This window comes from Salvelinus sp. IW2-2015, linkage group LG28, assembly GCF_002910315.2.
Source record: "Salvelinus sp. IW2-2015 linkage group LG28, ASM291031v2, whole genome shotgun sequence".
NCBI lineage: Eukaryota > Metazoa > Chordata > Actinopteri > Salmoniformes > Salmonidae > Salvelinus > Salvelinus sp. IW2-2015.
This window is the reverse complement of record NC_036868.1, coordinates 13,858,163-13,871,559: the sequence shown is the minus strand read 5'-3', so window position 1 is coordinate 13,871,559 and position 13,397 is coordinate 13,858,163. Positions and strand designations below refer to the sequence as shown.

The following is a 13,397-nucleotide window of genomic DNA, read 5'->3' as shown; positions in this document are numbered from 1 at the left end:
TGTGTGGTCCTCCCGGCTCCCGCCTCTGCCCTGTCACCCACAGGAATATGTTATTATGACCAGCACGGGCGTAAAGCATAGCTGACAGAAGCCACCATGGGCTCCCCAGCCACAGTTAGGGAAACTTTTCTCCTCTCTCTCTAAACAGGAAATGACAGAACTGCCTAGCTATAGCGTTAAATGGATGCCAATACATCCACAAAGCAGAAATGTTTAGGGTAGGAGTTATACAAACGGGCCACAGGGGCAGGAGTTGGGAGCTCCATGCTGAGAAAAGGCCCCACTGTGGTAAAGCAGTACAGTATTTGAATACATGTACTGTATGGGCCGGTATCCTGGACCCAGTTTATGATAATCCCCATGGAAAATGCTTTTTCTGTCCAGGAACAGGGTTAATCTAGGTCCGGAAAACCACCAGCCCTAAATCTCAGCCATAAAGCACATAAGCATCTGCCTCACTACCGTACGGCACCGAAGCAAATGAAGAACAATTTGCTCCCACGCTCTCTCTGGTCATTATTAGCRGAGCCAGGTTTCCACTCTTCACCCCAACGCTGCACTGTGCTTGGGTTCTGTGAGAATTGGGCTGGGATGGAGATGAAGCTTGAGCTCTGGCAGGGTCATGCTATGGGCTCCTGGAGGGGATGACTGCATATTTCCAATAAACACAAAAACCTGACGTCTCCATATGGAGAGGACCATCAGAGGTGGCAGCATTCAGAGGCCCYTCTTTCCATCGTGGCCTTATGTCCTGCCAGCATAGCTGACGCCCTCCTCCGCAGAATAACTCCTTAGTTTTATGTTCAGGACAGGCCTCCATCACTTTTGTGTGCCATTTCTATATTGTGAAAGCTAGCTCTTCTGAAATGTACCCTCTTAAATGTACTGTGGGAAAAACAGTAGATTCAGACCTGAAAAAGCTTTGTAAGGGATTTAGGTCTACCTTCAGGGTCTTGAAGTAAAAGTTCAGTTTGGGAAAAGAGCTCTGAGCACTGAATCCAAAGGTGTGGGAAACATAGGGCCTTTGGCAAGATATTTGCTGTTTTTCTCATAAATATGAAATTAAACTATTGTGACAGAACTGGATATGGTTCCTGGTAGTCTGTCCTCATTTGTCCTGGTTAGTGCTTTACTTTCAGAATGTCACTGCCAAACTATTATTTTGTTTGATTTGGGTAACCTTTGCCTCCCCCGCAAATTACATTTTCCCCACCAAAAAAGTTGTTTTTCTCCACAAAAGACAGGCTCCAGACACGAACTAATTATCCACCAAAATTCCTTGTTTTGTCAGTCACAAACAGAAAAAAAAGTTCTCCAGTAGGAAAACCAGACACCAATTTGCTTTTATCTTCCTGTCCAAATTAACACAAGCTACTAATTTATGACAAAACAAGACAAGCGTTTAAAAAAAATGGAAATGCCGACTTGCAGTGCATGAGGAAAACATAGGCCTATAGCCACATGTCTCTGTGAGATAATATTGAAGAGACACATTGACCAAACAAATCTGTAGGCRACATCAAGTTTGATTATTGATCAAATCAAATCAATGAATGACAAATTATACCACTTAGGGACAGTTCGAAATGTAGCTTTTACTTCATAATTTCTTCCATCCTAGCCAAATTTTCTCATCCGCTTGCATGCGTCTATATCAAGGGGTTTTGGCTGTTACAATTTCCCTGCCGGTGACTGTTATCAGCACCTCACAACGTTGTTGCCTGAGAGTCTRGAGGTCCCTAAACATGCCTCTCAAACTCTCTTTGACCTGAATGACCTGTGCCCTGATAGGTTGTTCAGGAGGTTACTAGGGGGCTGGACATCTGCACATCCTCTTGACTCTGCAGGGCACACAACACTTGCAGTCTCCCTCAAGCAGTGGCAAAAAGCAACATCTTGGTCTCTGCCCATCAACAACTGGACTCACTCGCATCTCTGGACTTGTGGGAGGGAGTACGTGCTCAAAGTGAGTTGTGTGACACTGTATATTGTTCTTCATGGTCAGTTAGTACTATTGCATGTTGCCCCTCTGAGTTAACTGTGTGGTGTAATACTCTGCAAGTGGCTTTAGCAATCTATACAGTCCTCTATACCAATCTATACAGTCCTCTATACCAATATATACAGTCCTCTATGCCAATCTATACAGTCCTCTATACCAATATATACAGTCCTCTATACCAATCTATACAGTCCTCTATACCAATCTATACAGTCCCTATACAATTCTGTAAGATTCTGTATCTGTGCCTTTGTGTCTTCATTCAGTATGTGTTTATTCACTACCTCTGTTTCTGTCCATTACAGAACCACTACTATTCTACAACCTTTCCCACTTTTCATGCCCAAATTCATCTTCCTCAGTGTGTTTAAATAAAGTTCCTGTGTGTTAACTCTGGGACGCTTTATTCCCCTCTAAATGTGGGCGGTGTCAGTGAGTCACAAACAAGTAAAATACATAGAGCCGGGTCGCTCTCTTTCATGGATTTGTGACTTTGCTGACACCATTACAATATGGGGCCCCACAGAGACCACACAGGGTACTTTCCACACTGCCCACCTTCGGTCCAGTGGAGTATGGTTCTGAGGTATCCAGTGGACAACTACCATGTGGATTATACCCCCTCTCTGGAGCCTATGGTCCCTCTACTCCACCTGTGGGATACTACTCAGCACCAGGTGGGGCCACATCCCCAACAACCAAGCGGGTGGATTATACTTCTACACTGGAGTACCAGGGAGTTGCAGCACCGTGGTCATCACTGCCTACATTGTATGGAGTACACGTTTTGCCCATATTGAGCAGCATATAGAGTCTTCTTTGCATTGTGCAGCAGAGGACCAGATCCCAGGATTCCTCCTGTCAGGGGAGCCCTCTCCAGAGGGTGGCAGAGGAGAGCATGGGACAGTCATATGGAGGACAGTAGCAAGGGGTTGTCCCTTATGGCCCGGCCTCTTTCCCAGGTGTGACTGTGACCATTGGTTTTGACTATATTGCCTCTCCAGCCCCAGCACCGTTGTCAGGCATGGCTGCGACTGAGATCGGGCAGGGACATGTCATGTCCTCGGCCGACGCTGGTCCTCAGGAGTTGCCTGCTATGGAGACATTTACATTACATTTAAGTCATTTAGCAGACRCTCTTATCCAGAGCGACTTACAAATTGGTGCATTCACCTTATGATATCCAGTGGAACAGCCACTTTACAATAGTGCATCTAACTCTTTTAAGGGGGAGGGGGGGGGTTAGAAGGATTACTTTATCCTATCCGAGACCCAAACCAGATGTCATTCCCGATCCCCCCTCCACTGCTGGAACCCTCTCCCCCCGCTAAGATGGCCTATGCCACACGGTAGTGAGCCTATGTTGTTGACTTGACCCTATTACTCACCGCCACCAGATCATCACCATCCAGAACTACCGGTCTGCCTCTAACTCTCTGCCTGTCCCTGCACTAGGGGACCCTCCAGCAGCACCGAACCGGTCTGCTGCTACCTCCGATGACCGGTCCAGCCCTGACCTGGGTTCAGCCACACCAGTCACCAGCTGCTGACAATACAGCCAAAACTGAACCAGTAACAACTCTGGGTCCCATTCGGGGTGTCCAGGATGCCCCTGCCCAACATGCACCACCTGACCCAGCTCCAGTCCTGGTTCTGCTGCCGCTGGACTCAACCCCCGACGTGACTGGGGACACAGCAAACCTCATCGGGGGCGACCACCCAGACTTCACCTCCCAGTGTCCTGTCCCAGAGACACTATGTATTCCTGCTCCTGGGGTTTGAGCTGATCCACCATATGCCCTGGACTCACCAGCTCTGCCTCCCGATCTACGCTTTTCCGCGTGCTAACTATTACTATAACAGAGGTCACTATACCAGTCTGTCTATCCTGCCCTCTACTCTCCAGTTTATCAGATCATCACTCTCCCAAGTCGTTTTGTTCCATTCTGATCAGTTGTGGGTTTACTCTCCAGTTTATCAGATCATCACCTCCCAAGTCGTTTTGTTCCATTCTGATCAGTTGTGGGTTTACTCTCCAGTTTATCAGATCATCACTCTCCCAAGTCGTTTTGTTCCATTCTGATCAGTTTGGGGTTTACTCTCCAGTTTATCAGATCATCACTCTCCAAGTCTTTTGTTCCATTCTGATCAGTTGTGGGTTTACTCTCCAGTTTATCAGATCATCACTCTCCCAAGTCGTTTTGTTCCATTCTGATCAGTTGTGGGTCTACTCTCCAGTTTATCAGATCATCACTCTCCCAAGTTGTCCTATAATATTGTGGCTACATATGCTTCCAGCAGGCCCAGTTCTTCAGGAAAGCTTAACAGGCTCTGGCTCGTCTCCAATCCGTGCGGCTGTTCCTCGTGCACCTAGAGCCTAACGCTTCAATATAGCGTAAATATTTGTAATTTAACCTGTTAAACTGTTCTGGGCCCTGTACAGGCAATGTCATAAGAATCCCCCGCATTCTTAGAGTGCCACCATTAGGTAAAATATCTCACAAATGGTTTGAAACAGTAATTAGTGACATTTTATTTCAAATCTAGACTTTCACCAACATCTGTTTGTGGACATTGACATAGTCTATTTGATTGTGGTGTTGAAAACGTAAACCATGATATTGAAGCACCCGAAATCTGTATGCTTTTCCTATTGGTTGTGTGGTGCATTGGCACAGAAACTTGTTGGTGGAAAATTCTTTGCATAGGCTGATCATTGTCTGCAGCCAGCTCTGATAGTAGTGTAAATGAAACAGGCAGGGAGAGTGAGCCTTCTGCATGCTTAAGTGGCAAAGTTTATATCCGCGTTTATAAACACAAGGTCGCTACAGTTATTATATGTGGTTATAAACCTTATTTTGAGTTAATTCAATGAGGGGGGAGGGTGTGCACATTTTTACAGTAGGGGGGGTCTTTGTTTTTTTTTTTACATTTGGGAGGGGTGGGCATTTTTTTAAACATCTAACTGCCCCTTAACATGTCAGAGTGACCAAAGAGGAGATTATAACTGGGATATTTAGTACAGCTATTGGTCCATATTAGACATGCACCTGAAACACACAACAATCTGCCATCTAGTGGTCCTAAAGAAAATGAAATCCCAAAATGTGAAATAACACAAAGGTAAATGTAAGTAAATATTAGGTTTCATGTTGTTACAATGGGTGTAACATGATTTTTCTTTCATAGAGGTACATCTATGTAAATCTCATTACAGAAATAACTGGGACCTCTTCTGGGATTGACTCATAGAACAGAACTAATAAAATGAGACCAGAATATGGAATTCTGGCTGAACTCTCAATGACTCCCTTGCAAAGGAGCAACTGAACTGCCACAATACTTCAAAAGTATACAACTTTGGCTTCTTTTTACAGTAATACAGCTCAAGTTGATGCTACCCAAGCAGTAAATCTCTTTAGAAAGGGTTACCGATGGCAGCACCACAAATGCCATTATTAACCAACCAAACCATAATCACTCATCAATCATACAGGATCCCATGTGGTAATGTACTGTAAGTGTTACCTAGGGTCTTCTAACACATTACAGTAGGTCAGTTTCTCCAGGAACGATACAATGTAGGCTACTTCTAATCAGAACTAAAACATGAGATGCCCCACGTATGCTTGTTGTGATAAGATCCTTTTTTAAACACACAACCAGCTGTCAGGTCACCTATAACTTCAACAGCATGCCTTATCAACAGTTGATAACTTGAAAAATATCTAAATACCTCATCCATGAAACAACCTTCATGGAAAACATATGACATTTGTACACCATGTTCCAGTCCTTGAAATAATACTGGCATGTGACATAAGCATAGTCAACAGTTGGTTGATAAACACAGACCGGCGCCTATAGTTACATATGACATCCTGTCACTGAGAATAACCCAGTCTTATTCATGTAGTGGCAAGCAAATTACATGCAGATTGAAACAAAGGGCTTTTATTCTGCTTTTAGAGGTTGTTTGGAGTGAAATTGTTTACGCAGATGTCAAATGAAACACAAGTCATCCAGAATAATGAATTCGGACACTCCTCGTGCCTCAACCTGCTCCATGCGTTTCAGTCTGTTTTGATGTGGACCAGAGGTCCCCCACAGCTGCATCCACACACAGCATTGAGAAATAGAGATGTCACGCTTTATACTGAAAAACCAGCATGTGGCAATTCAATCCCAGCTCTGATCACCCAGGAAAGAGAAAGCTGGTGGAACCCATTCTCTCAGCTTTCAAGCAGCTCGAACCATTCATTACACATCCCACTTCATTAGCAAAGCTATGTCAACATATTGTCTCAATAATGAACTGGGCAATTAACATACCTTATGGGCAGTTCAGTTTTTGTTTAAAATGTAACTTTGCACTGATAAACAAGRTAATTTTTATTTACAATGTCAGCAATCTTTCAATTATTTCAAAGCAACATCCAAGACAAACCTTATGCATGGATTCACGAGGACACAATTCACATGCTCCAGCCTCTGGCCAGGACAAGGTCTGCAGCATCAATCAGCCAGATAAATTATAATAAAAAATGTACATACTAATTTAATTTCACCCATAGACATACTGGTCAAGAGATCATATATTAATTCAAATCATTAGGTCAACATGCAACAATACTGAACTGGATCATAGAGCCTGTAAGGAATAGCCGTCCCAAGACTAAATCGTTGGCAGCAGTTGTGTGAGGAATCAGGGGTTTTGTTACCCTCTTGTCAGTCAAGCAGAGGATGTACAGTGCAAGAGATCAACGCTGTTGGAATGTTATCCTTTGAAATTCAAGAAGCGTCGGGAAACCAGGCTGTTCAGAGTCCTGAAATTTTGCAAAATTGGCACGAGTACTGTTCCAAAAATACAGTAGCAAGTTTATCGATCTATATACAATGTCAAAGCACTGTCCGGTATAACAGTGAGGGCCCAACCCAACAATGTTAACTTGCAGGTGGTGGAGTATGTCCGATGTCCGATAGTGTCCTTTTACATGAAGTCATCCGAATCATTTCCATCCTGAAAAAGATACAATTATACATAATGGTCATATTACAACACACTGTCATATAACCAATTAATAGGCCAGTCTATTTCTGAAAARAGCAGACTATACATCCGTTTAGATTGTTAATCAACTCACCTCATTTGTTGTCATATTGTCACTCGTCATCAGCGAAGAATAACTCCTATTAATGGACAATTACTGCGTGAGTTTATCATTTACATAAGTGACTATTCACAGTGTTTTGGGATGACAGACGAAAAGAGATGATGTAGCTAGGGTTGGACAGAGATAAGAGAACTTACTTGAGCTCATCCAGCTCTCTTTTCTTTTTTATGTCATCTTTATCTTGCTTTTTCAGATCTTGTATCTGGGCCTTCTTCTCGTTTCTCTCTTCCGTGTCTCGACTCTTTCTCTGCTGCCAGATCAGGGTATCGCTCGTCCTTTGTTTTCTCCAACCTGTTCACAATCTCATTAATCTTCTTCTCTACTGCCACAATCTTCATCTACAAAACAGTAGACATAGTCTAAATGATCATTTCATAAATATTACTAAAATAGAACACCAATAGAAACTAAAAACATATTAACAATGAAAGCTGAGACCTATAAAAATAGCCTAATAGATCCGAAAGTTACACAGATACATTTTGCCATTAGAGAGAAATCACTGTTCTCCTTGTGCCGATGGAAACCTATTTGGCCTACATCCATATCCCCTGTTTTCTTTAGGCTGGCCCATGGTGTGTAGACAACATTGATGTTGTTCATTTTACATCCTGAGTTAAAAGGATATCAAAGTTTCCTGGAGAGGTTTATACATTACTATTATATTATTCTAATCAAACTCACCAGGCCACTCAATGTATTACCTTGGATGCTGTTGTTTTTCACAAGCTGTACACAGTCAATCAAGACTTCCTTGGGAATATCCTCAATTGTCAGTCCCTTAGGCATTCTAAGGTACACATGGGCAGAAGAGAGTTCAGTTCATCCACATGAAACCTGTGGAAATAATACAATTACTATTATAACAGCCATAACACCTCCATACTAAAATAATCAATGACATGCATATTACCACAGCACTATTAGCTGATATAGGACTACTGTACTATTAGTCTAGCTCTAGGGCCACCTGGTGGATATTTTTCAACACTACATAGAGTAGTGTATACATACCACCAACGGTCAGACTCATCAAATGGTCAAATCCCAATAATGTATCTCATGGTTTGAGTTACAAGAAGAAATAGATATGAGTTTATCACCAAATGTCTTCAGGCCATCCATATTTGATGAGATCTTCATCTAATAGTGAGAAAGCAGCAGATAGTAAGCTGGGTAGTCAGATCCGACCCGCTTCATTACAGCTGAACTAGGGTCGGACATGTCTCCTGTGTAAAGTAAAGTAGTCTGCATGCTTCCCATCCAAAACAGGTCGGAAGGTTTTTTTGGGCTGTTCGTTCACAAATTCTTTCTTGAGGCAAGACAAAGTTCTGAGCCGAAGTCTACGCCCCTTCCTCGGTCACTAGTCAACATCTGGGATTCTTCAATGAAGTGTTTGTCATTCAACGATATTTGTTTTCATGCACATTCGCTTGAGAAACACTGCAGATTTGTTAACTTACAATAATTCTGACTATTTTGAGGAAGTGTATACTGGCTACGGCATCTGAAGATCGCTTGAAAATAGTACTGTTTTGGCTAAGGTCTATTAAGGGAGTACGCAATCACACTCGTTACGTTCGCCAACCCGAACCATGCGGAAGCCTTAAGACACCGCAGAGCCAGMGTGAAATTTTGCTCGGAAAAAGTACCTCAATCCAGGAATGAGAAATGTGTTGTACTCCGAATTGTCCCATTATCCCAACTGTTRCACTGAGATTAAGCCACTGCTAGTTTTCCATGAAACTGCCCTTTTTGTCCCCGTGCTAGGTAGCAGAAGCCACTCAACCATTTTGGAATTGCAGTGCCAGCCAATCAGCTCCTTTATTGTTCAACGCAACGTGCCATTCCATAATGGGTGCTATGGCTACTTCAAGGTCGAAAACGGCAGTTTACTTGAAAACTAGCAGTCATTCAACTTCCTGGTGTAACAGTTGAGATAATGGGACAATTTTGGGGGGATAATGGGCCAACRCATTTCTCATCCCTGGATGGAGGTACGTTTTCCCAGCCATGTCTCGCTCCGGCTCCTCTGTGTCTTATTCTACACAGGAAGCCTGTCCGACCCTAGTGCAGCTGTGAGCAAAATGTGTTGGATCTGCTGGCTAGGTAGTCACTTTGCTACCTCGCAATGCTGCTAAAACAATCTTGGTTTGTTACTAGAAAAACACTTCAAATCATCAACTACTTACTTTCATATTTGTCTTTCCCCATGTAGATAGTGTAGGGAGGAGTAACAACTAAAATAAAATAACAAGCAAAGGTTAATATCTCGAATTTGCTATATCAACAAGGCTTTGGGGCTAATTAAACAAATAATAGGATAATTTGGCTCAAACACTACTAGCTACAAAGTAGGGTGTGGATAACAGAACAGTCCATTCTCAGAATAGGACAACAATCTGCCATCCTCCACATAATGATTATTCATCATTAATGCCTAGCTAGCTAATCCAACACGAGCCCTTGCTCATGACCATTACACACAAGAGTCATTGGACGAAGGAGTCTTCTGTATAGGGGAGTGTTGTTAAGAGCCCCAACGCTCAATCTTACCATTAACACACGTCACTTGGGGTATGGTTTTGGAAGCATAAGGCACTTATCTTTCATATCAGTGAGAAATTATTTTGAAAAAACAAAAGGTTAAATTGATACACACCTTGATAGTGTTAGTTTTCCCACACGATCATATCTCCATGTTACAGCGCTTGTTTACAGTAAACAGACAAGCAGCGACCACATGTGCTAATTAGCTATCTAGCGTGCTCAGAAAACCTGTGCGTAAGCATAAGAGCCAATTTATGCTTGATCATTAAAATGTGGTCGGAGACTCCGTAAGGAGGGTGTGACGCAATTGCAGAGCCCCAGAGGCACGCAGAGGCCAAATTGAGCTCTGTACCAATGTCCTGTGTGCCCACCGCCTCCCAAAACTGTTTTAACAATGCTGTGGGCTCAGTATAGCTCCCCATTGACATGATTGGTTGATGGTAGGTGGGAAGTCCTGTATAAACACAAACTCACTTCCTTGACAACAGCTCTGCTCCGCGAAGCATAACATGCTGACCACACCGCTCATGTACGAGCATTGCAAAATAAATGTACACATACATGTTATTCAATCATTGCACCCACATTGCTCACGGGCGTCAGCAAGTATCTGCGTGGGCAAGCGATAAAATATAAATTTGTTCTATTTGTGACACTCAACACGCTGCAAGTCCGGTCTCTCCCATCTCCTCATTGGTTTTTAGGTACACCGAAGGTTACGTATGTAACTACGGTTATGTGAGCTATATGGATCACTCCAATATATTGATATCACTCTACGGCAGAGGGATACATCCGAGGTGAAGATTTACAGATTTACTCCCGTGTACACCTGTGTCACGGCTGGGGTCCGCCCCTATATATAGACCCCATGGCAGTGACACATGTTCTCGACATMATTTTTATTTTAAGGCACCTCTAGCATCGTGGAGGATTGGAGTGATCCATATAGCTCACATAACTGTGATTACGTTTGGTTACAGTTGTTTCACTATATTGGATCACTCCAATATGTTGGTATACCCGTACCAGATTAGTCGGTGCTAGAGGGACCTGGCCAGCCAGCGTCAAAGTCCCAGCGCGGGACCGAGACGCTGGGGCCGTCAATGTGGAAGGGGGGTCCCGGCACAGTACCCGGAAGGGGAGGCAACGCCCAGGACCGCTGAACCAACCGCAGAGGGAGGTGCCACATTTACCCGATAGTACCTAGCAAAGGTGCAAGAGGAAGCCCAGCTGGCCGCAGCACAGATATCAGCGGGGGGCACTCCTCTCAGTAGAGCCCAGGACGCAGCCACATCTCATGTTGAATGGGCCACCACAGATCCCAGCAGTGGCCTGCCAGCCAGGCGGTATGCTGTCGTAATAGTGTCCATGATCCAGTGAAACAAAGAGCTGGTCTGTTGTTCTCACTGACCGTGTCCGCTCCCCATAGGCAGCCAGTGCCCTCACAGGGTCGTAAGCAGACAGGACAAAAAGGGATGTTCACATGCCTGTCTGACAGAACCTTCGGGAGGAATGAAGGGTTTGGGCGGAGCGATATACAACTTTCTCCCAGGGTCCATTCGGTAGCACTCAAAACTTACTGAAAGAGCATGGAGCTCACCCACCCTCTTCATGGAAGTAATCGCTACCAAGAAAACCACCTTCATAGAGAGGTGTTTCAGGGAGGCAGACTCCAACTGTTCGAAAGGCGGCTTTGTCAAACCTGCCAATACCACATCCAGATACCAGCTCGCCATTGAGYGGGTCCTAGCTGAACGCACGGGACGAACCCCTTTCATAAACCTGGAGATCAAGGGATGGCGCCCCTATGGCTTCTCCATCCACTCCACATGGCAGGCAGATATAGCGGCCAAAAACCCTCTCAGTGTAGAGGCTGCCAAGCCCTCATCGAAGCAAGACTACAGGTATTGGAGGACATACTGCACCCCGCATGACTCGGGCACAACCTCAATACCAGTACACCAAGAGCAGAACAACCGCCAGAGCAACTGGTATGTCGCGGTTGAAACCGGCGCCCTTGCGCTCTGCATGGTGTTCATTACACCCTCCTGTAGTCCTAACATGCACCATTGATGCCGTTCAGTGGCCAAGCCCACAGACTGAGGCGGTGCGGCCTCGGATGCCAGAGTTCCCCCGACCTGAGACAGCAGGTCCGGTCTCAAGAGAAGTTGCCAMGGTGTCCCAGACAACAGGGACAGGAGAAGGCTGAACCAGGGTTGTCTGGGCCAGTATGGGGCCACCAGCAGCAGACGATGCTCTGCCATCCTGGTTCTGTCCAGCACAGCCTGGATCAGGGGAAAAGGGGGGAATGCGTAAGCTCCAGCCCTGGCCAATCATGAGCCAGAGCATCCAAGCCGAGGCCCTGGTGGCTCCGACATGGAGTACCACAGGTGGCAGTGTGCAKTGTCCAAGGAGGCAAACAGGTCCACCTGCGCCCTCCCGAATTTGTCCCACAGGTGCTGCACCACCTGGGGATGTAGGCTCCAGTCCCAAGGTCGCAGGCCCTCCTTCGAGAGCATATCTGCTGCCACATTTAGGATGCCAGGTACGTGCGCTGCGCGTAGAGATGCTAGACGTCCCAGAGAAGGAGACCRGGAGAAGCGGCCGAGGAAGGGTGTGTCAGGTGACCTGCCAGGGCCCACCTCTCCTCTGGCACCCCGAGCGCATGGGTCCCCCAGGTACGTCCCTATGTTGGTGACGGTGGACACCATCACACCTGTTACAAAGACAAGCCATAAGCTCAGCCAAGCCAACAAGGCCATGGAGCAAGGGTCCAAAGCCCTGGGAGACCTTATGTCGTGACCCGCTTGGAGGAATAGGAACCCGGTGAGGGATAAATTACCCAGTACCTCTGCAAAAACCAGGGTAGACCCGTGGGAAAAACAGGCTGTTGCTTCACCTCACGATGTGCCCCTCCCCGCTGTCAACCCTTAGCATGAAGAGATGGGGCAGGAGATGGACCCCACCGTCGTTCAGGTGCAGGTGGGTGGCAACGGTCCGTCTGCCTTGGATCCGGGGCCTGAGGAGGCGGCATGAACCGTCTTAGGGTCTCCTGGTCCCCACGAACCTTATCGGTCTGCTCTAGAATGTCAACCCTGGGGTGATGGGAAAATGTGCTCTGGGGAGCAGCTGGAAGATGGGATTGTGCCAGCCAAACATGGATCTGTGCATAACTGCTACAGTAAGTGTGTCTTTTTTAATTTGAAGGAGTCTTTCTCGCTGATTAAAGGGACATATGTTTCAAAAGCCATATTGCAAACTATGATTATTGACGTTTCTAAACGTTAAAACAGCGTCGGGATTGTAGTTCACATGAGCCAGTCGTGGGCGAAACTAACGTTAATGGCTGAAAACTGTAGGGAGATTATGTGACATGAAAGCTCTCTCACAAGACATCAAACGTTGCTAGTTAACAAAATGATTCAAGAAGATTCTCTAGTTAGTTCAACTGCTAACTACCTAACGTTAACTAACTATGTGCGAGCTAGCCAGCTAAAAGACAAGATCAGCTACTCACCTGCACTCGTGAAGTAAAACACCATCCTGCATGAATCGAAGCAACTTTTTCAAACCTGAAAATACATGTGCACCATAACGAGATAATCACAAAGTTCGTGATAACTGTGCTGAAAGTTGACACGGAAGTCGTCGCTGTTTCCGCTTAAGTG

The 13,397-nt window shown here is 45.3% G+C and overlaps 1 protein-coding gene across 1 annotated transcript; it reads right to left on the bottom strand.

The window, feature by feature from the left end:
* Positions 1 to 5,940: 5,940 nt before the first annotated feature.
* LOC111954112 (coiled-coil domain-containing protein 25-like) lies at positions 5,941 to 13,383 on the bottom strand. The gene is given in 10 exon segments (XM_023973610.3): positions 5,941 to 7,022; positions 7,147 to 7,192; positions 7,314 to 7,415; positions 7,417 to 7,516; positions 7,686 to 7,787; positions 7,881 to 7,998; positions 8,001 to 8,013; positions 8,280 to 8,319; positions 9,369 to 9,416; positions 13,247 to 13,383. Coding segments are annotated over 10 exon segments (624 nt in total). The 5' UTR covers positions 13,272 to 13,383; the 3' UTR covers positions 5,941 to 6,992.
* Positions 13,384 to 13,397: the final 14 nt, after the last annotated feature.